The sequence below is a fragment of the Manis pentadactyla genome, chromosome 8, assembly GCF_030020395.1.
Source record: "Manis pentadactyla isolate mManPen7 chromosome 8, mManPen7.hap1, whole genome shotgun sequence".
Classification (NCBI taxonomy): Eukaryota; Metazoa; Chordata; class Mammalia; order Pholidota; family Manidae; genus Manis; species Manis pentadactyla.
Window position 1 is genome coordinate 114,451,393 of NC_080026.1, and position 20,533 is coordinate 114,471,925.

The 20,533-nt window shown below is 38.3% G+C and overlaps 2 protein-coding genes and 1 pseudogene across 5 annotated transcripts in view; 2 read left to right on the top strand and 1 right to left on the bottom strand.

Moving 5' to 3' along the window:
- Positions 1-861: 861 nt before the first annotated feature.
- On the top strand, positions 862-19,950 carry SFR1 (SWI5 dependent homologous recombination repair protein 1). 2 transcript variants are annotated; one of them, XM_057506287.1, is made up of 4 exons: positions 862-995; positions 1,802-1,923; positions 2,445-2,849; positions 19,872-19,950. In XM_057506287.1, exons 2-4 carry the CDS (start codon positions 1,828-1,830, stop codon positions 19,935-19,937), a joined length of 567 nt encoding a protein of 188 aa, XP_057362270.1. In that variant the 5' UTR covers positions 862-995; positions 1,802-1,827; the 3' UTR covers positions 19,938-19,950. The 2 variants fall into 2 exon arrangements, with proteins under 2 accessions (XP_057362270.1, XP_036768213.2); XM_036912318.2 differs by lacking the exon at positions 19,872-19,950 and adding an exon at positions 3,307-4,045.
- Positions 7,265-8,781, top strand: LOC130684631 (double-stranded RNA-binding protein Staufen homolog 1-like; annotated as a pseudogene).
- The window catches only part of CFAP43 (cilia and flagella associated protein 43), a 72,118-nt gene continuing 62,179 nt past the window's right edge, over positions 10,595-20,533 (bottom strand). For 2 of the 3 annotated variants that reach the window (XM_057506283.1, XM_057506286.1), the window contains 7 exons: positions 19,399-19,612; positions 18,166-18,278; positions 17,036-17,195; positions 13,458-13,622; positions 11,770-11,850; positions 10,941-11,094; positions 10,595-10,773 (listed from right to left, as the gene is read on the bottom strand). In XM_057506283.1, the coding sequence (XP_057362266.1) occupies positions 10,607-10,773; positions 10,941-11,094; positions 11,770-11,850; positions 13,458-13,622; positions 17,036-17,195; positions 18,166-18,278; positions 19,399-19,612 (1,054 nt within the window). In that variant the 3' untranslated portion in view covers positions 10,595-10,606. The remainder of the gene's footprint in view (positions 10,774-10,940; positions 11,095-11,769; positions 11,851-13,457; positions 13,623-17,035; positions 17,196-18,165; positions 18,279-19,398; positions 19,613-20,533) is intronic. The other variant, XM_057506285.1, reaches the window with a different exon arrangement.

Genomic DNA, 20,533 nt, shown 5'->3' on the forward strand with positions numbered 1-20,533 from the left:
AATAGAACGTCGCCCCACAGGAAACGAAGAGGATTATTTTGGACTAAGGATGCTGCTGCCCAGTATTCAGCAAAGGCCATATCGGCCTCAAACATATGAATTCTGGGCCATCACAATCTTATTTAGTGATTGTTTTGTTTCCTGTATTGCACCACAAATTTCAGTAACTACATTTTCTCTCAGATTTGACTAAAAGATTGAAGGCCAAGCTAAGCAATCTCACTCTTGAGGTAAATATAGTAGTAAAACTGATGGAACCGCCGACTTTGCGTCAGCGAAGGCTAGAAATCAGCTCAACCGCGTGCGCCCGGGCTCCTGGGAGATTTCTAACGTGTTCAAGTCCCCGTAGGCCATTTAACACAGAGCTGCTCTTTCGCCTCTGCGTTTGGAGTTTACAAGCTGTGCATTTAACACACAGACGGCCCTGCGGCTTTTGCCTCTGTCGGGTTTGAGAAGGGGCTCCGCTGTGGTGGGCCGAGAGAGCTGACTGACAAGAGCCAGGAGAACGGGAGGAGGGGGTTCTCTCAGGCGTACTTCCCACACACAAAACCCAGAAGCAGGACAGGCGCCGATACACAGCAAGAGCAGGGAGGGGAGGCAGAGAAAACAGGCGCGACCCCGCCAGGGGCTCTAGTTGTTCGTAAGCTCAGCTCAGCCCCCGGGAGACGCCAGAAGAAGTTCGCGGCCGCGCGCTCTAAGTCCCACAGCTCCTCGGCGCTGGGCGGAGCAGAGCCGCGCGCGTCGGTCAATCCGGCCAATCATGCATCTCTGCTGCCTCCCTCGTGCGCTGCCCGGCCTTCGTCCCCTAGCGGAGGCTTGAGGACGCGCACGCGCAGTCCCGCGTGCTTCAGGCGGGGAGCGGCGCGAAGAAGCCTGCGTCAGTCAATCCGGCCAATCCTGTGTCTCGTCCGCCCCCAGCGTGGCCCCGCCCCTGAGCCGGACCCGCTCATGGCTTCGGCTGCGCGCGTGTTCTACACTGGGAATGCCGTAGGGAGGTATCGTGTGGGGCGGCGAGGGGACGGCCTAGAGCTGGACCCCTCTGGGGGTCGGGTGTGGAGTCGAGTAGAGGCGTCTTTCCGCGGTCAGGGGAACTCTCAGCCCCACCACAGGCCTGCAGTCTGTCGAGGGCTAGTGTGGGTTTTCTGCGTGGATGGGAGGGAAGGGAGAACTCCCTCTGGCGTTTTCCCCGTGAAGTTGATGCCTTTGAGGGAAACAGACTTGAGTCAACTCTCCTTTTCTGCTTTTGCTACTTGAACTAAAAATATGCCGACAGGCGTAAATTTATCTGCGCTCGATTTGCTTATTCCTCAGGCCTGGAGGGTCCTTGGTTCTAGTCACACAACTTTTAGGGTTTGGGATAGTATGACAGGTGTGATTATGTTTTTTGAGTAAACATTTCGGTTATATTTAATTAGAAAGCTGGCATAACGAAATAAAAGAATTCCTGCCTATCCAAAGTTGTTACTCTTCCCCACCCCTATCCCCCACGGCAGATTTTGAATATTTTGATAGACGAAAACAAATGGAGAGGCTTGCTCATTTGAGATGTTAGCTAGTTAATTTGCCATGAAAAAACTAGTAGTCACCATGTGGACTGCTAAATAAGACCAACACAGTCTTACTTAGGGTGGTAAATGGAAGACTGCAAAAAAAAGCAAAAATGAATTGCAACTAAGTGAAAGGAGTGGTTGCTGGCTTGCTTGTGGATGTTGTGCATAACAATGAAAAATTATTTGATAAAAATTGAGTAAGAGGTGTGGGTTAATTTGATTTCCATTTTGTGATTGTTTTTTGTTTTTAGACGTAAACCAAGATTTCATTTTCAAGATGGAAAGTCCATCCGACTCAGCTGTGATTTTACCTAGCACTCCACAGGCCTGCGACAGTCTACCATCTCCCTGTACAAGTAGTTCAAGAAAACAAGTATGAAAATCTTAGTTATTCCAATGGATCTGTTCTAAATGTGGTGGCAGTGGTGGTTTATAAGTCTGCTGAAGAGTGTTAATTAATATAATGTGTACATTAAGAAGTATTTTATTAGCTATTAAATAAGATAAGGTCACAACATTCTAGACTGAGAACATTTGAATCTGCAGTGTCATGAAGGTCTTTAGTGGCAGTATCTAGATCTTTTCCTTAATTTGTAACTCTGAAACGCCTAGAGTAGCTAGCATTAGGCATGCGCTAGCTGCTGACCAAATGTTTGTGATTACTGGGCTAAGTGTCTCAACACTGTTTTTGAAGAGTGCTGACTTTGCTAAAATAAAAGAATAAAACTAATGAAGCTTCGAAGAATTACATTTTGTGATGGTGTCTTTAGATACATGGAGACAGCCATCTAGTGGTATCTACTATAAAAGTGTAAGGTCTTTATTTCTAGTAGATACATTTACAAGAACTTTTTTTTATTACTAACATTATTAATTTTTTTGTGCTTTTTTCAGCCTATGAGTGCAACACTTAGAGAACGACTAAGGAAAACTAGATCTTCATTTAATTCCTGTTCCAGTGTGGTAAAACGTCTTAAAGTAGAAAATGAAGAAAATAAGACCTTTTCAGAAAAACCATCTCCAACAGAAGAAAACTGTTTGGAATTTCGAGAAAGTATTAAACACATAGACGATGAATCTGAAGAAAATACATATTTAAAAAATACCTTCAAGAATATCAATGTATGTGAATCCAAGTCACTTGATAGTGGGTCATGTACTGATCTCCAGGATGACTTTGTGAATGAAAATCTTCCAAAAAAAGAATTAAATGAAGAAAAAGCAAAATTGGTGAAGCAGATTCAGGAGAAAGAAGACCTTCTTCGGAGGCTAAAACTAGTCAAAATGTATAGATCGAAGGTGAGAATAATTTCAGAACCATTGCATAATTATTATTTTATTTTTAGATAAATGATAGGAAAGTAATTTCAAAAAGGGGAATAAAAGTTATTTTAGCATAATAATCAATGAGCCAAGTACCCAGAAAATGGCTTCCAACAACCTTAACTCAAATATAAGTCATAGGTTTAGATTAAAGTAGAAGAAGCCTAAGGCTGCTTTTAGACACCAGATAACTTTTTAAGAGCCCAGCTCATTTAATGTTCAGTTGGAGCTTGGACCAAATAAAATAGCCATAGAACTCAAGTGAGAGTTGTAAACATTCTATTTAAGAACATCCTAAATTTCCTACGTAGAAGTCCCATTCATTACCAAGTGTGTTACCCTTTAAACCTACTCATCAACTTTCATTACATAAGTTAAAATAGGATGCCTATCTAGTTATTGACATACATTTATGTTTTTTTTCCTGTTTCAGAATGACCTGTCTCAGTTACAGTTGTTAATAAAGAAGTGGAGAAGCTGTAGCCAGCTGTTGCTTTATGAGTTGCAGTCAGTTATATCTGAGGAAAACAAGAAACTCAGCCTCACTCAGTTGATAGACCAGTATGGATTAGATGATAAACTGCTACACTTTAACAGAAGTGAAGAAGAATTTATAGGTGTTTAATTCATAATTTTTTCAAGAATGTCTTTGAGAATGACAACTTTAAAGATACTTATATATTTTAAATGGAAGGTATAAACTATTAGGGCTTAGAGAAAGGTATCTTAATGAACATCAATTTAGGGCCTCATAAAAATATAAATAATTTCTAAATTGAAAATTTGGTATTTTGGAAAAATTTGCAAAAGAAAACTTTACATTTAAAGTAATGTAGAAAAAAAGTTTAAATCATGTTTAAAAAAATAATTTGGGCAATTCTGGAAGTCAGTTTTAATACATTGTTTTGTTTATTGTGGTAAAAAAAAGTTTTATTTTAAATGTTAAAAAGTAGTCCAGTCTGGTGATTGTCTAAAGCGAAACTGATCTAAAAATGCCTGCCTCTCTCCTAAGTTTATGAACCTTGTTTCCATCTATTTACCACGTTTCCATGGGGATGGTCTAGTGGGTAATTAATTAAACTCCTATGTCCAAAATTACATCCCTGTATCTTCAAAAGTTTTTTGTATTCCTCATCTTATTTAGTGAAATGAACATTTATCTTTTACAAAACCACATATCCTCATCTCCCAATTCAAGGCATCATGGCATATGCAAGGTCTTTCACATTCATCCAACTTTTTAGCTTCATCTGTAAAATAGATTAAGAGTGTGTACTCAGTGCACAGTGACTCCTCAGCCAGAAACTGACCTTCATAGGGTTGTGTTTCTGGCTGCCATGTTGTACAATGTTACCTGTCATCCTGGCCATATATAGAAATATGACCCAAGCTGGCCCAATCTGAGAATTTGGAATTTTGCTGGGGAAGAAAAACCCCATTTCTTTTTGTGGCTGAAACTGTAGTATGTAAACTTGGAAGCAGAAAAAGCTGGTGTACTAAGAATAGTGAGTGTCCTTACAAAGAAAGGCAGAGATGATAGAGAACTTTGTAGATCAGTGGTTTTCTGGATCTATTTTCCAGACGTTCCTGAGGGGCTTTCTGGATTTCTGCTTTTGGGTCCTTTTAAGGGCTAAAACAACTTTACTTAGTTTAAAAAAAATCTTAAAAAGAAAAAGTGCTTCCCTACTGATAGGTAAACAGCTTACCTTGTGCACCCTGTCCCCTGAATATACCCCACTTTCATCCCAGTCCCTCTCCAAGATCTAACAAACTTAATATTTTGCATAGTAGGAGACCTCAGGACCCTAGTCCTTCGTCCATTCTAATTGTTAATGCCCATGCCAGTAACATTCCCCCCACACACATACATGCCAAATTCCCACTTTCTAAACACTGCCGTTTTTCATGGTTTCTCTGAACCGAGGACTGGCCTGGCCTAGGCTTCACAAGTGCCTCCCCTGGCCCTAGGATTCTTAGATGGGCATCCCTGAGGAGCTGTGCTGTCTTGTGCCTACCAGCCTCTTTCACTGCTAGCTGCTCAACCATAGAGCCTACATGTGGCAGGGAAAGTGGTTTTTCTTTTGATGGTGCCGGCTTTGGCTGCATCTACCCACTGTTGACTGGCACATCCCCTGGAGTCACTGTTACACGTCCACTTGGGGGAACCAGCATCAGTGGGACTCTGGTTCTGGGAAAGTTGAGGAGAACCCATGTGGCATGGTAATGTAATGGGTAGTTGAAAGGCATTGGCTGGGTGCTGAGGGCTCCAACAGCACAGTGGACACCCCACAACAGGAAGTGGGTCATGAAATATGGGTGAGACTTTCAGGAGCGTTTGGAGCCAAGGAATGATGCTCATGAGGCAGTCCCCTTTTTATCATTTCTGTTGAATTTCCCCCCCCTTTAAAGGGATAAATTTATTAAAAAACACTGAATACCACACTTCTATTCATAAAAATAGGAGCTATAGCTATCACTTAGCGCTTACTCTGTGCCAGTTCAAAAACATTTTAGTATTACAATGATCAACATTCCAATTTTAAAGATGAGATTTAAGATAAAGTGGTTATTTAAAAATTAAGTAGTTATTTAAAACTGAAGTGGCAGAGCTAGGATTTGAAACCAGGCAACTCAGCAAAAGAGCCCTACTCCTAAGTCCTATCCTTAAAGGTGTGCTATGTTTGACCTAATTAATTATATTATTACTAAATATAGATAATATTTTAAAGGGCTTTAAAAATATGAATATAATTATTGTTCTGAAGCTGAGAGGAATCAGTACCATGGACAGTTATCAAGAGTGGGTTGGGTACATGATCATGTGCCCTTCCAAAGCCAACCCCCCAAACCAGAAGATACCTCCTGTTGAAAAGTGCTGCACAGGCTGGGGGTAAGAGGGTCCTGTTAACTTCCACTCTATCCATGCCTCAGAGCTGAGGCATTCAAGCAAGGAGCATTGCCAGAGTCACCCAGGATGACCACTAAGAAATAGAAAGTACACAGTTGTTTGGTTTGTTAAGATCTGGGAACCCACCGAGCATTATCCAGTGAAATATGCAGCATTGCTTATGAGCAAATGGAGCCTCTAGGCAGCTAATATAGGTGAAATAGAATTTGTATAACCAGAGGGAAAAAAAAGCCTAGTATATCCATGATTTAATCAAACCAACAGAACAGAGAACTGACAGTCCCATCATTAAGTACAAAGTGTTTGTACTCCTCACCTTTGGGTCCAGCCTCTCAGCCCCCAACAATCCCCATCTCAGAGATAATTTTGAAAGACCCTAGATGTAAGAAATGGTGCTATCGTTGGGGTACTGCCCTGCTGAATCAGCCAAACTATTTCAGGAGTCGTAGTACTAAGGAGGGAGTCATCAAAATGTGTTGGTCCTGTTATCTCTCTTACCATTCCATCCAGCAACAGTCAATATGTGGATGATCATGGTACCAGTATATATATGGTACTCTCCTGGCAGTTAATGAATAGAAGATTTTAAATCTCCCAAAGATTGTTTTCTAAATAGAAGCTTTTATAATAGCTCTTTTGCTTTACCTATACCAGTGTACATTGGATATAGTGTTGCAGATTAAATTAAGTTCACTAATTGCAGAACAGTGGAACACTGACATCAGCCGGAGATTGTGGTCAGTGATCCCTGTGGTGTCATCTTGGAATGCGGCAGTCCACAGGCAACGGAAGGGCAAAGCAGGTTTATGACCAGCTAATCTAATTATTATCCTCTACAAGAATATAGTGATGACTCTCACGAAAATGAGTGAACATTTTGCTGTTTGCTAAATAAACCCTGTTGGGCAGGGCACAAAATTGAGTTCTCTTACAATGAATATGAAATGTAGAAGATTGTTATATTTATGTAGAAGAAAATAATGTTGTAATTTACAAATGGTTTAAGGCTTGGGAAAAAGAAACAGTTCACCTTGTTCCCGTTGTTAGAACGGAATCATCTTAAATGTTCTGGTAAATTTTGTTACAATTATTAAGGAAGTGTGTACTGAAGAAAACTTTGGAAATCTAGAAAAGTGTAAAAATTATCCATAGGGGCGCAGGCCCCTCCCCCGTCACTTCCGGCCGGGCTGCGGGCGCCGGAGCGGCTGTTCAGCTTATGCGCGGGCGGTTGCCGCTCCAGGCTGGGCTCCTCCCCCTTTTCTTTGACCCCCCCACCCGCCCGGCGGCGCCAGCCTTCCCCGCGGTACTCCGCCTCTTCCCTTCCGCCTTCCCTCCCGTCGTCCCTTCCGTCTGTGTCCTCTTTCCTCCTTTCCCTCCTCGCCGCCACTTCTCAGACCGCCGGCCGGGGACGAGCTTGGGGCAGCAGCCAGGAGTTTCCTAGCCACGTAACCTCTCAGAACTGAACCAAAACATAGTTCCTGGAGCACCTCTTCTTAAGGAAGTGTGACCCCTACTGTAGAGCTCAGTGCACTGTGCATGAAACTTGGGAAAAAAACAATGTATAAGCCTGTCGACCCTTACTCCCGGCTTCAGTCCACCTATAATTACAACACGAGAGGAGGTGCTTATTCCCCAAGGTACTTTTACCCATTTCCAGTACCACCTTTACTTTATCAGTTTGAACTTTCTGTGGGAGGTCAGCAATTTAATGAGAAAGGAAAGATGAGACAAGCTGCCAAACACGATGGTGCTGCGAAAGCTTTGAGGATCCTGCACGAGTCCCCATCTGACAGACAGGCTGGAGGCGAATGGAAGAGAATCGGAAGAAAAAAATCTCAATAAATCTGAAATAAGTCAAGTGTTTGAAATTGCACTTAAAGGGAACTTGCCTGTGAATTTTGAGGTTGCCCGGGAGAGTGGCCCTCTCGACATGAAGAACTTCGTAACTAAGGTGTCAGCTGGGGAGTTTGGGGAAAGCGAAGGGAAGAGCAAGAAGATTGCTATAGCTGTTCTAGAGGAGCTGAAGAAGTTGCCGCTGCTGCCTACAGTTGAGCGAGTGAAGCCCAGAATCAAAAAGAAAAAATCCAGTCAGGAGCAACCCAGAATATGGCGATGAACCCGATTAGCAGACTGGCCCAGATCCAGTAGGCAAAGAAGGAGAAGGAGCCAGAATACATGCTCCTCACAGCGAGGCCTCTCATGCTGCAGGGAGTTTGTGATGCATACCACAGAAGGAGCAGACACCAGTAAGAAGGTGGCCAAACCCAGTGCAGCCGAGAACATGCTGGAGATCCTTGGTTTCAGAGTCCTGCAGGCTCAGCCCACGAAACCAGCCCTCAAATCAGAAGAGAAGACACCAGTAAAGAAACTAAGGGACGGAAGAAAAGTTAACGTTTTTGAACCTGGCTCTGGGGATGAAAATGGGACTGGCAATAAAGAGGATGAGTTTAGGATGCCTTATCTTAGTCATCAGCAGCTGCCTGCTGGAATTCTTCCCATGGTGCCTGAGGTCGCGCAGGCTGTAGGAGTCAGTCAAGGACATCACACCAGACTTCACCAGGGCAGCTCCAAATCCTGCCAAGGCCACGGTAACTGCCATGATAGTTCGTGAATTGTATGGGGGCACCTCGCCCACAGCTGAGACCATTTTAAAGAATAACATCTCTTCAGGCCACGTAACCCACGGACCTCTAATGAGACCCTCTGAGCAGCTGGACTATCTTTCCAGAGTCCAGGGATTCCAGGTTGAATACAAATACTTTCCCAGAAACAACAAGAACGAATTTGTGACTCTTATCAATTGCTCCTCTCAGCCATCTCTGATCAGCCACGGTATTGGAAAGGATGTGGAGTCCTGCCGCGATATGCCTGCACTGAACATTTTAAAGTTGGTGTCTGAGTTGGACCAACAGAGTACAGAGATGCCAAGAACAGGAAATGGACCAATGTCTGTGTGTGGGAGGTGCTGAACCTTTTCTGGCCATGAACCATGATAAAATCCCAACATACATACTGAAAATACTGAAACTACTTTGAAAATTGGGAATTTCTGATACCTCCAGTGGGCTGAGAGGCGTGATGGGTAAAGAACTGGAGATGGCAGTGGGGATGAGGGTGGGAACAGAGGCAGCCGTGGCTGTGTACACACGTGCTGTGGTTTGTCGTTACACAGCTGCAGCTGCTGCCAAGTGGCCCTGGCTCAACTGGGAAACCAGCAGGTCCATGCCCTGGGCACCTCAGTGCTAGGTTGTGCCATCTTGTTTGTTTTACGTTTTGGCTATGTGAAAGAAGAAACAGAAAACAGAAAGCACGACCCCTTCTCAAACTGGCTTACCCAGACACTTTGGGACAAACCCTGGACCCCTGGCCGGGGAGACAGGCCTTAGACTGGCCCTTAGAGGTGAAAGCACCAGAGAAAATCAGACGCGTCCTACTCAGCACAAACTAGCCTTCCCAGTGTGCTACGGCCCACCACCTCCTGTGGCACCCACACCCACCACTGCTCTCTCTTCCGAAAGAGATATGTATTCTTAGTTTTATTATTTTCTTTTGATTGAAATGACACGATATAAATTTTTATTTGAGACTTTCTCAGTTGTATCTAGTTACACAGCACAGCTTAGAAATTTGAGACTGACTTTATCATTAGTCTAACCGGCAAAGATCACATCCATGTGTGTGTGCTTACACATTTTTGTTGTATTGGACTAACCCAGGACATTGCAGTGATGCATAGGGTGTGAACAGTCCTGGCCTTCTCAGAAACCTTGATGAAGCTTCCCATAGTTGTGTAAATTGGGCAATATAGAAATTTTAAACTTTAAATGCTCATTTGGTTTCTTTTCTATTTTATTTTTGTTAATGCAACAGGATTTAAATGATCTTTGATCTTTGTTTTAAAGATTAAGAAAGGTTGTGTATGTATACATATGTCTGAGGACACAGCTCTCACTACACTACAGGATATGATCTTCATGTAGTACATATCAAACTGCAGATTGACTTTCCTTGAGTGCTTTATACTGTTGATTACATCTCCATGTAGGGCTGAAAATAATGACCTGTTTCTCTCAAACTGCGTTGCTTTTTGTGTTGTGTTACTGTGCACAGAAACATATGCAGTGAGGTCCTGCACATGGCCCCAATGGATGCGTGGTAGCCTTGTGAGTTAAGTATTGCTTTGATTCATTGTTTACGCTGGAATTTTTTCTCCCCATGGAACGTAAGTAAAACTTAGTGTCTGTCACCAATAAATGGTAATACTAAATTTCTTTTGTTAATTTATTCTCAAATGCCACTATGGCTAGGTTGGTCCCCTCCCAACCTGTCTCCTACCTTTTTTTATTTTTAAGAAAAAACAACTTTGTAATGCTTGTGATTCCATTTGGGCAAAATTCTTAAGATCTAAAATAACTATATCAAACTAGTCATCAATAAACAGCTACTAATGAAAAAAAATCATCTATAATCTCAAAACTTTTCTGGTAATTTTATAAAATGAGAAATGCCAGTAGTAGCTAAGAATAATTTTTTTTGTATTTAAGACTTTCTATACTATTACCATGAAAACAAAAAATTAAGGCTAAATGAATAAAACAGATCTGGAATATTTTCTGAGTTAAAATCTTGTTCAAAATTCATATTTTACACATTCAGGAAGGACATTTTTATAATGATTAAGGCTAAAATTAAATAATTTGCTATTAAAAATATGCAACTAAGAAAAGGTCCTACTTAAATTTTCCAGATATGAGAGAAAAAGAGGTCATTTTAATCAAGTTATTTTTTAAATGATTGATTTGGCCTGTGTTTCCCACCAGCGTTTTTACATTTGAGCAAGGGAAGGAAATGTTTTCATCCTTAGTCTTTCCACCTCAGCCTGCAGTATTGAAATCTGTTCAGCTTGTTCTTTTGAAATATTTATTAACTTTCGTTGTTGCATCATGTTTTCATATCGTTCTTTGGCAATCTTTTCACAAGTCAGTTTAGACTCTATCCCGAAAAAGAAGAAGAAAGGAATTATTGGATTGTTATCTGTAATTTCAAATATAGAAACAGTTCTCAGAATCAAACATGAAAGAAATGGTGGTAGCTTTATAACTACTGTACATATTTCAGGAATACTGATTACTTTTAAAGATGAAGAAAAAAGTGCTTACCCATTGCATTACAGATGTCTTTTCTTTCTGAGACAGCCACCAACTCTTCTCGTAAATTGCAGCTTAGAGAATAATTTGCTACATCTTTTTGATTGCTGGACTTTCCCAGTTTTTTTAGTAGTTTTTTGCAGTTCTCCACATTCTTTTTGTGGGTCTGAAATTTTGTTCCCATAACATCCCACAAAAATAGTTTTGAACAAGTATATTTACAAAGACATTCTTAAAATTTAAGTTCATTATCATCATTAAGATAACATCACCATATCCCTAGTGCCTCGCATAAGGCCTGCATATAGTAGGTACCTAAATTATTTGTTGAAAGATAGAATGGTATGTTAATACCACATCTTGGGAAAAATCCTGGTATATTCTTAAAAATGAGAGAAGATAAAAAAAACATAGCTTTGAAATTACTTTGTTTCCATCTTATATATGCTATGCAAAACAGCATTAAGTAGTTATGAAGAAACAAAGCCTTCACAATGCCAAGAAAAGACTCTCAACACTTCTGTTACATAAATCATAACCTAATGTTGAATAGGAAATTCATACCCAGGTATCTGAGTATGAAATAGATCTATGAAATCTAAATATCTATGAACTAGATACTTAGGTATCTCCCAAGGGGTTAATTCTAATACTAAAAGAAGTGTTTCAGTCTACCACACTTGTAAGATTGCAAAGATACTATTCAGGGATCTCTAATTAGATCCTGAATATCAGTAAAGGACCAAGATTTTGTGGATTCTGTTTGAATTCTTGATTTGGAACACTGTTCAAATGATTCACAACTGTTGGGATTATAATGATGAATATCTCTGAGACCTACCTTATCTAAAACATCAATGGTTTGCTCCATTATTCCAATCTGAAGGGCAACTGACTTCTCATAGTTTTGTTCATTTAAGTACTTTGAGAGAAAAAAAACACATACATAAGGTTATTTTCTCTATTTCTCTCAGTAGATAACTTTATAAAGATTATCTTAGTTTTGAAAGTTACTGTTTCCATAAATATTATCTAATTTAAGATTGAGTTGACTTTAGTGCCATAATATCAACTTGTATTTAGCCACTGATATGCTCACCTACATACTAATAGTTACAAATGCCTAGAATTTGTTTTCTCTTTGATTCATTCATTTATTCAACTGACCAAATATTTATTATGTCTCATTTGAATCCCATATTAACAGAGAAATACAAAAATAGATAACGTGACTTAGTCTTTAAGAAAAAAAGAACAGGTAGATATGATTAGTTGCCAGAAATTGTGCAAAGTGACATGCAAATTCAAAGGTGGTTTGAAATTTGATATGGACTGTGGAATTGAAAGGCTTTATAGATGAGGTGGCATTTAAACTAGACGTTGAAAAATAGATTTGGAATGTGAAACAAAAATAAAGAAAAGATATTCCTGGTAGAAAAACCAGTAATGACCAAAGGCACTACAGTAAAATCCTAGAAAATAATCAGTTTGGTTTGAGAATACTGATGTATGAGGACAGTGGGAATTAGTTTGAAGTTAGATTGAAGGACACTAAACACTCACCTTAGGATTTCATAATTCATTTGCCAGGTAAGAAGGTAACAGCTGAAAATGCTTGAGCAGAGTAATATGTTATTAGAGCTGAATAGGAATGTTAACTGCACAACAGTATGTAGTATAGGTAAGAGAAAGACCTAGGGTCACGATACCAATTAGGAGGTTGTTATAAAATAGTCTAAATCATTGAAAAGGATCAGAACCAAGCCATTGTAAAGGCAGTGGGGATAGAGGATGAGGGAATAAATAGATGAACTAGACAAAACTTGGAAGTCAAGAGAAAGTGGGGAATCAAAGATGACTACAACTTTAAGCCTGAGTGAGTGGCTGAAAAGAAGAGAAATAAGCAAATTAAGAAGAGCTGCTATTAAGAGGTGGGAAATACAGAAATAGCATTTGAGGGAGGTCAGGGCCAGAGAGCTTGACTGCAATTGGAATTGAATTGGAATCCTGAGAGTTTAGGTTTTTCTTAGAAGTGATCACTGAAGTTAGAAAAAAAGGAGATCCTCAAAGGAGAGGAATGGGAGGAAACAAACAGAGCTAAGGGCAGAATCTTAAAAAATAGATATATTTCAGAGTTAGAAGCAAAAGAAATGAGTAAAGAGGCAGAATGATCTGACGCGTTAGACTAAAACAGGAGAAAACAGGAATGATAAAAGCCAAAGGAATGGCAGTTAAGATGGACAAATGCTACAGAGTTGAGGGATGGTGATGACTGGGAAGGGGACCTCTGGATTTGGCAATTAGGAAATCCCTGATGAATTGCAAGACAGGACTGTAGTACTGAATGGGTCATGTAGTATCAGAGGCAGCAAGTATAAACTACTGGAAGAAAATTCATAGACACGTTATGAAATACTACTGGCTTAGAATATGCTTGGTGTCACAGAGGCCTCTTATTAAATACTGGCTGGATGAGTAAATACATTAATGAGTGAAATTTAATTATATAACGGGGCAGGGAGAATTTACCTTTTGACGATCTCTTGAAAAAAAGAGCATCTGAATATCCCAAGCCTTCTGATTTAAATCTTCCATTTCCATTTCCATTTTCTTATGTTCCCACTCAATCTGAAATATTCCTTTGTGGACGTCTTTACTTTCCATCATGCTAGCAACTTTCTTTTGTCCTTGAGTCTTAAAAAAAAAGGGGTACAATATAATACCATTCTGCATACAGAATATAGAATATTTGAAGCTGAATGTTATTCTTATAGACTTAGATAACAAAGATAAATTTTTTAGAAATGTGGCAGGTGTTAAAAACTACTTCTTGGGCAAAATCTGGTCACTAAAAAGGCTGATAATCACTAAACAGAGGGGATTGTAAATTACATTTGAATGGCATAGTCCATTTGCTTTGTATGTCAATGATTAGACAGGAACTCCGGCCATCACCGACTACCAATCTGTATGCGTTTGTACCCCTCCTCTCAGCCCTGCTTCCTGATGCTGTAACAAAGGATTAGTTTAATGCACCTAGATACAGCAGTATCTAGTTCGTAGATTGTGGAAAAGCAAGAGATTGAATGGGTTAAGTATATTTAGACACCTAGATGTTTTGCACTTCACTTCAGCTTGCCTCCATGAAGTTCAGGGATATTTTTATGTTCTCAGGAATATTTTCATGTTCTCCCGGATTGCTAATGGTGAAACTACTATGTCTCTAAAATAAATTCATAGAAGAATTTCATCAGTGAACATTTTTACATTTTCTCTCTATTCTCCTTCAAGAACTTAGCTTTCTAAAGTTCATGCCACTACACTATACTACCTGCTACTCCTTTTTTAAAAGTTATTTTCATTTTATCACTGCTTGGCTTCTCAATTCCTTGAATTTCCCACTTTCAGTGATATTTTCTCCATCTCGCTCAGCCACCCAACTTCTCTGATCATATGCTTGATCTTGTCATCACCAGCTCTAAAATCTTAAGTTTAAGTTTTTCTCTAGAGCAGTGTTTCCCAAATGGAGGAAATATTGCCTCACCAGGGAAAATTAGATTATGTTTGAAAACACTTATGCCTGACACACGAGAAGGAGGTTGCTGTTGGCATCTAACAGGTATCTAAACTTTACACAAAACAGGACATCTCTTCACAACAAATACTCATTTGGCCCAAAATGTCAGTAGTGCCAAGGTTGAGAAACACTGCTGTAGAGCTACTGCATCTCCTTTTTCCTTTCCTTTCAGTCAACTTTTTGCAAGATTTATTTGTAGTCATATTCTCTACTTCCTCAACATTATTTCTTGAGCCACACTAATTGAGCTCCCACCAACCCTCACTGAGACTGCTCTTGCCAGGTAATTGACATAGTGTGAGTCCCTCCTTCTTAGAACCCTTTCTTTCAGTTTTTAAGTTTCCTTCTATTTCACTGGCAACTCCTTCTCAGTCTCCTTAACTTGCCTCCTTCTCTGCTAGATCTTTCAGAGTTGGGCTTTGGGCTTTGGGCCAAACTCCCTCTTCTTATATCTCTGCCACTTCCTCTGTGGTCTCAAGCAATCTCATAGCTTAAGTTATCTATATGTAGATACCTGTGTATAACAATCCATATGTAGTTATTTATATTTCTATATATTATATATATAGAGCACTCCTAAATTTGTATCTCACCCCTGAATTCTGACTGACTACTTAATTTTTCCATTGGCATATTTTATCGGCATCTTAAATTCAACAAAAGCCAAAACTCTTCATTCTATGTTCCAGCAAAGCTACAGCTCCCCAGTCTTTCTCATGTCAATTAATGACACCATCATCTATTCAGTTGCTCAAAACTGAGGATTTATATTTGATACCTCTCTTCACCCATGACATTCAATCCATCAGCAAATCTGATAATGCTTGTTGGTTCTACCCTAACAACAGAAAAACGAAGGAGAATTTCAGACAGCTGAGATAAACAAAAGCTGAGAGAGTCCACCATTAGCAGACCTACTTTACAAGAAATGCTAAAGAGAGTCCTTCAAGCTGAAATGAAAAAGCACTAGACAGTAACTCAAAGACAAGAAGACAATTTAGAATGTAACTACATAGATAAATATTAAAGTATTACTGTAGTTTGGTTTGTGCTTTTTTTCTATATGATTTAAAGTAAAAATGCATGAAACAATAATTATAAATGTTAACAGACATAATTTATAAAGATGTAATTTGTGACAAAAAGGGGAAGGAACAGAGTTATATAAGAGCAGTGTTTTGTATACTACTGAAACTAAGTTAGTGTTAGTTTGTTATAAAATTAGGATGTCAGTTGTAATCCCCAGGGTAACCACTAAGAAAACAACTAAAATTTATATAGAAAAGGAAGAGAAGGGGATCATCAAAAGGGTACTCTGCAAAAAATCAACTATGTACAAAAGGCAGTAATGAGTGGATTGAAGAACCAAAAAATAGGATGTGCAGAAAACAAATATCAAAATGGTAAGGTAAGATCATTATCAGTAATTACCTTAAATGTCAGTGGATTAAACTATACAATTAAAAGGCAGAGATAGGCACAATAGATTTTTTAAAAAATGAACCAATGATATTCTGTCTAGAGGAAACACTTGTAGGTAGATTCAAGGACACAAGTTAGCATGAAAGTGAAAGGAAAGGAAAATGAAAGTAAAAGATTTAAAAAAATATAGTAGGCCTCATGTCAGAAACTCTGTAAGCCAGCAAAAAATGAACACCTTTAAAGTGAAAAGAATCAAAGAAAGAAAGAGGTGGAGATTAAACCTGACAATCCAGGAACCCAGCAAACTATCTTTGAACAAGAAAGGTGAATCAAAGATAATTTCAGACAAAGAAAAACAGAGAGTTCATTACAGGCAGACTTTCAATTCAGCGAAGTTAAAAGAAGTTCTTTAAGTTGGAGGTATATATGAGGTGGAAACTTCACACAAAAATCTAGTAGAAATGAAATGGAAAACACTTTTTTCTTATTTTTCTTCATTGTAAAAAACAATTGACTATCTAAAGCAAAAATAACAATATATTGTGGGTTTAGAGCATTTGTAAAAGTAAAATGTATGGCAACATTAGCACATAATCCTCAAAAGTGTAGAAGTTAAATAACACCCTTCTAAATATCCATGAGTCAAATAGAAGTTACGAAGGAAATTAGAAAACATGTTAAATGGAAAGAAATCAAAACAAAATATCAAAATTTGCAGAATGCAGCTAAAATAGTGCTTACAACAAAATTTATAAAATTAAATGTTTATATAAAGAAACAAAATCTAAAATCAATTACCTAAGCTTATCTAAGATTAGTATTAGTGAGTAGATTGAACCTAACATAACAATGGCATATTAGAATAAACATTTAACTCTGTGGTCCCGAACTTCTTAGAATTATCTGGGAAGCTTTTAAATTATAACCATGCTTAGGGGTGGGACCTGAACACATTTGTAAAGTTCTTCAGGTGATTCTAATGTACAGAGTTTAGAACCACTGAGTTAACCAAATGAAAATGATTTATCATGGGAATGGGAGAATAATAAAAAATATTTGGTACAGCATGTGATACAGTGTTTTCTTCTCCATAAAAAATGATAATTACCCGAATCACAGAATTCAAGTCTTCAATTATGTTCCTGTTGATGAGAATTGCATCAGAATACTCTAGCAATAACTGGAAATTCTCCAGTTCAACTTGTCCTTGTTTAAGAAGAATTTGGACTGTCAAATTCAGCTGGAATTTCCCTTTCTCTTCCTGTAACCTAAATTGAAAAGGTATTCAAAATAAGTAGTTATAATTTGTTTATATTTCAAATGTCACATATTATCTGAGAATATAAAATTCCTTAAGGTGAATGAAAACATGCTGGAGACTAATATGGAAAATATTTGTCCAGTTGTGAGCTTTATTAGATATCTCTATGATACCTCTTCTTATTGATATGGAATTATACTTGCACTGCTCAAAGAATGGTATGGACAGAAATACAATCATAAAGTTTTACTTTATGATTAAGAAAAGATTAATATAATTTCAATTATAAGTGGGAGAAAATAGAGGTACTACCAAATAACAAGTCTGTGTCAAGTTTCTGATTTTATATATTGACTTCTGGTATTATATTTAAAATGTTTCTGTATGCTACTTATCAAATCTATTTCTGGGTAGTTAATATTCCTCCTTATAGCCTAGATCTGAACATCATTTGTAATAATGAATTTGGGAACATCAGGGAAGTATTTATCAATGTGGCTGTAAGTATGGCCAGAAGTGAAGCAAGGACCTAAATCAATATCCCAAACAGCCAAATATGTTAAGATCCCCTAAAGCTAAAGATATTAGCTGGTTAGGTGTCTATGTGGAAATTTCTTGAATATCTGCTTAATTTTCCACACAGTTTGTTTGTGTGGCTTAAGCCCGAAAGTACTCACTAGCAGAAACAAGTTCTTTGTATTTTCATGTGGGAGGAGTAGATTAAAAAGTACTAAGATTTTCCCCAAATTTGCCTATTTCTAATAAGAGCAATGGAACATGTGGGTAAGTTCCATTCTGAAATAAGGTCTTATGTAACAAAATGCATCTTTTCAAAGATTAATTTTTATAAAGCCCAGTCAGATAAGGTCTGTGCCAGACATAAACCAGTGAGTACACATTCTCCCTCTGTGATAACAATCTAATTTAGCGCTAGCTTAAACTTTAAATAATGAACATGAATGAAAGGTTCAAATTACAGGATGAGTTCATGAAACACTTTTTCAATTTCCTGTTGCACCTTCTCATCATCCTCAACTCTCCTCCGGAGGAAAGCTGACATTTCCATTAAGCCAGCTGCTTTCTGCTTTACCTGAGGAAACCAAACCACAAACATCTCAGAACTAGAGAAACTAAAAGCAAAGTAATTTTAAAGAACTTAAGAAAACATTTAACTTTGTTGTAAAACTTTCACAAGCCCATCTTTCTAAGAGATTAATAAAGATTTAAATCCCTGCCATTAGGTAACATAAGATGCCTAAAACATGGTACATTCCATGAATGATTTGAAAAGTATCAAATTTGCTTCTCACTGAAAATCAAGTATGTAGACACAGGAATTTTTCTTATGTCTTACTTTAAAATTTGTTCGCATCATCTTAAGTAAAATTATAAAATCATATATACTTTAGCAAGAATATGCCAGCCTGATGCACGTGGCTCTGAATTTAGGGAATTTGGGGAAGGGGAGGCAGGGTTTGGTCAAGAAGCAACAAAGGAAGGATTCTCTTTCCAATTAAACACACTCTCAAATTGTTATCCTTTGCTATAATAAAAAAAAAAAATTCTAGCAAAACTATAAAGTTGGTTCTGGTGAAAAATAATTCAAATCTATGCAAAAAGAAATGAGGACTACTCCAGACTAGGGCAGAGAGGAGAAGGGAAGTTATATCTAAAACTGTGCTGTCCCAGAGAAATATAATTTGAGCCATAAATATGAGCCACTTATGTAATTTTAAGTTTAGTAGTAGCCACATTATAAAAAGTGAAATCAAATAGGTGAAATTAATTTTGCTAATGTATTTTACTTAACACAGTAGATCCAAAACATTATTTCAATCTGGAATGAATATAAAAATATTGAGACATCTTTCATTTTTTTTCATACTAATTCTTTTAAGTCTGTGTGTAGTTTCCACTTAACAGCATGTCTCAGCTAGGACTGGCTACATTTATTTCAAGTAGACAACCTACATGTGGCTAGTGCCACCATTTTGAGCAGCATAGGTCTACAAGTACAGTCTATAGTTAACCCTCCATAACACTGAGGTTAATATTTTATTTCATTATTATTATTATTAATATTACTAATTCCTACCCTAGCAGGAAAACCTATATAATTAGCTTTTCTGGAAGCACTGCCCACCATAAACTATATATTTGATATTAGTACACTAAATGAAATGAAATTGAAATAAAATTTTTTTATATACTTTCTGTTCATTTTCCACTTTTGCTCGTCTGGTCGTGCAGAAACGATCCCAGACCAAGGAGTCCAAGCCTTCTGGCATGTTATTAATATTGTCCAAGTCATCCATGGTTTTCATTAACTGGGCAAAGGCATCCTTATTCAATTTGCCAGATCCTGGTCGCTCTCCAAAAGGAATAATACTGGCCGTATCTGAGTGCACTTTCTGTTTGTGAATCCTGGTATTCAATAAAAGCACATCAACCTTTCACATTCTCACACACAAAAAATAAATGCTAAATATACAACCCTATGACATAGCATGACACTCTCCTTTGGCATTTGGAGGCTTGTGGATTCCAAAGAGCAAAGTATCCACTTTGACCTTGCATACTCTGGATTCCCCAGACATAACCTTGGCTGGATTATAGACATTCCTGTTGTCAGCACTGGCAGCTTCATCTGCCCTAAAAAACGTCTCTCTTTGTGTATTTTAAGCAGACAAATAAATGCCCAAGAGAAATGTGGATGTTCCCTGACTCCGTCCCATACATACTCTGCTGACATCTTTTTGCAGGTGAGTAGCCTGGAATATGTTCAGATATATGTGCAACTGGAGAAGTACCTCTTTTTATCTATATTAATAGATGAGTTTTGTTTTCTTGGGGTGTGGGGGGAAAGGAAGACAGGTACAAAGGTTTGGGCCAGCAGCTTACTATTCAAGATGCTTTACAGTAAGTTAGTATTGTTGCTCTCTTTCTCTAGATGAGGAAAGTGAGGCTCTGAGAGAAGCTATCGGGACACAGTTCTGATAGATGGTGGAATTAGGACTTAAAGGTAATTCTGTTTGACAATAAAGCTTATGCTTTTTCCATTGCTGCCTTCCAATATACAGGAGGTCTCACTTTCTTCACAAGGCTTATTATAACTTGCTCCTTTAAAAGTACGTAAACCAAGATATGAGGCATGTTCTAGGTTGAACTCCCCATGTTGCATTTAACCCATCAAAAGAGAGAGAAACGAGTTTGTATCTCAGACACAAAGCCTATACCTTTGTGACAAAGTCCATGATTTCAAGATTGTCTGATTAAAAATTATGGGTATTTGAATTTACAAAAGTTTGGAAATTTGTGAAATATAATTCTACTGCTATTCTCAGT